This window comes from Echinops telfairi, unplaced genomic scaffold (assembly GCF_000313985.2).
Source record: "Echinops telfairi isolate 266 unplaced genomic scaffold, ASM31398v2 ScPeMD7_60;HRSCAF=208, whole genome shotgun sequence".
NCBI classification, from domain to species: Eukaryota; Metazoa; Chordata; class Mammalia; order Afrosoricida; family Tenrecidae; genus Echinops; species Echinops telfairi.
This window is the reverse complement of record NW_022103958.1, coordinates 1,052,152-1,054,478: the sequence shown is the minus strand read 5'-3', so window position 1 is coordinate 1,054,478 and position 2,327 is coordinate 1,052,152. Positions and strand designations below refer to the sequence as shown.

General features: G+C 39.7%; 1 protein-coding gene across 1 annotated transcript in view; it reads right to left on the bottom strand.

The window, feature by feature from the left end:
* The window catches only part of LOC101662581 (olfactory receptor 10AG1-like), a 984-nt gene extending 247 nt beyond the window's left edge, over window positions 1–737 (bottom strand). The window contains exon 1 of the mRNA XM_030885876.2: window positions 1–737. This exon is cut by the window's left edge and continues 247 nt beyond it. Within this exon, the coding sequence (XP_030741736.2) occupies window positions 1–710 (710 nt within the window). The 5' untranslated portion in view covers window positions 711–737.
* Between the last annotated feature and the right edge of the window lie 1,590 nt (window positions 738–2,327).

Here is a 2,327-nt window from a genome sequence, read left to right as displayed (position 1 = left end):
GCTGATGGCAACTTCAGGATGGTGGAGATGATTTTACTGTAGGAGCTAAGTATCAACAGAAATGGAATTATGACAAATAACACAGCTACTATGTAGACCAACATCTCATTGACAAAGGTGTTCACACAAGCCAGCTGAAGAAGTGGCGGGATGTCACAGAAGAAGTGGTTGATTTCCATAGATCCACAGAAAGGCAGAGAGAAAATCTGATATGTCTGCCCAATCTGAAATGGAACGCAAACTATCCAGGAGCCAATCACCAGCTGGACACAGAGTCTATGGTTCATGATGAGAGGGTAGTGAAGAGGGTGGCAAATGGCCACATAGCGGTCATAGGCCATGACAGACAGAAGTAAACACTCGGTGCCTCCAAGCATAAGGATAAAGCACAGCTGTGTAGCACAGGCAACTAAGGGAATTCTCCTTCTCTGGGTCCCCAGATCCATCAGCATTCTGGGCAGAGTAACGGAAACATAGCACATTTCAAGGAAAGAGAAATTTGCCAGGAAAAAGTACATTGGACTCTGGAGAGCAGGGTCCAGTTTGGTTATTAGAAAGATGGTGCCATTGCTCATCAGGATAATAATGTAGATGATTAAAAACAATCCAAAAAGAAACCACTGTAGATGGGACGTATCGGCAAAACCCAAGAGAATAAATTCCATCAATCTAGTTAGATTTTCTTCTGGTGGTTTATCTTGATGATTCATCTCTGGAAAAGATATATTTACATATTTGTTTCCATGTGCTTACTTTCCTTTATCTCTGCCTCTTTTTAAATTCGAATTTCAGAATTGAATTTCATCATCACTGCTCTTATTTGCATTTTAAGGATGATACTATATATGTACATCCAACATCATCTTGTTAAATTTCAGTAAACTGTACTGTCAAATATATTGTAAGAGCAAATCCCGATGTTCAGTGCAGGCCTGAATAAGTAAAGCTATACAATACTCCACCGAGGCACTAGAACAACTCCCAATTGCCTTCGTCTATGCCACTTTATCACACTTTAAATGCATTATGCATCCTGACAATACTTTTGCTGATTCTATGTATTTTATCACTCAAACCTTTTAGACTTGATGACATTAACTTTTACTAGCATTCACTTTCAACTGCCTTTATGAATGTTTCACTGTCCCTTCAATTGATTATTTAAAGCAGGGGTCCTCAAACTTTTTAAACAGGGGACCAGTTCACTGTCCCTCAGACACGTTGGAAGGCCAGACTATAGTTTAAAAAAATTATGAACAAATTTCTATGCACTCTGCACATATCTTATTTTGAAGTAAAAAAACAAATGAAACAAAAACACCTGGCCTGCTGGATAAATGTCCTCAGCAGGCCGCATGTGGCCCACAGGCCATAGTTTGAGGATGCCTGATTAAAGTATAGAGACTCCTATTCTACAAGTCATATTAAGTAGCTGAGAAAGAAAGTGGGATAATATTTCACTTTACATCGGGAAATAAAGCTAGTATATTTTGGTAGGGCTTATAATGGGAAAGGTAAGAGATTTGCATTCAGAAAAAAATATACTGGAACATTGATTAAGTGGTGAAAAATAAATGTTTTCCCTTGCCAAATAGGAGCAGCGGAGAGATCACCTCTCTCAGGTGTTGTAAAGCAAGGATGTTACTTTTAGGACAAACGTTGTCTGCCCCAAGTTATGGTATGTTCAATCTCTGTTATGTATGTGAAAATTGGACATTGAATAGGAAAGACTGAAGACGAATAGGTACATCTCAATTACGGTGTTGAAAAAGAATATTGAAAGTAACACGGACTATAAAAGGAATACACACACTTGTTTTGGATGAAATACACCTAAGTTGCACCATAGAGGAAAAGACAATGAGACTTTGTCTCATGTACTTTCGACGTACTGTCAGGCGAGACCAGTTCCTACAGAAGGAAACTCCACTTGGTAAACCAGAGGAGCAGTGAAAGCGTGGAAGGCCGCAATAAGATGTACTGATACTGTGGCTACAACAATGAGCTGAAACATAAGAACACAGTGAGGACGATGTAGCACTGGGCAGGGTTTTGTTCAATTGGACATAAAGTTGCTATAGGTCTAAACTGACTCCACGGCACATAACAAGAACAGCACGTGACTGTGTATGGGACAGGAGGAAGAAAGTCAATGGTTGTTACATTATACTGATTATGTTTGTTTTTGCTGCCCTTTAGAGAACAAAACGTCACATAATTGTTTCTTGTTTACCTTCAAGCGGCCATCTAGCTCAGAAGCAACAAAGCCCACATGGAACAACATATCAACCTGTGTGATCACGGGGTGTCGAACGGATCACTGAAGA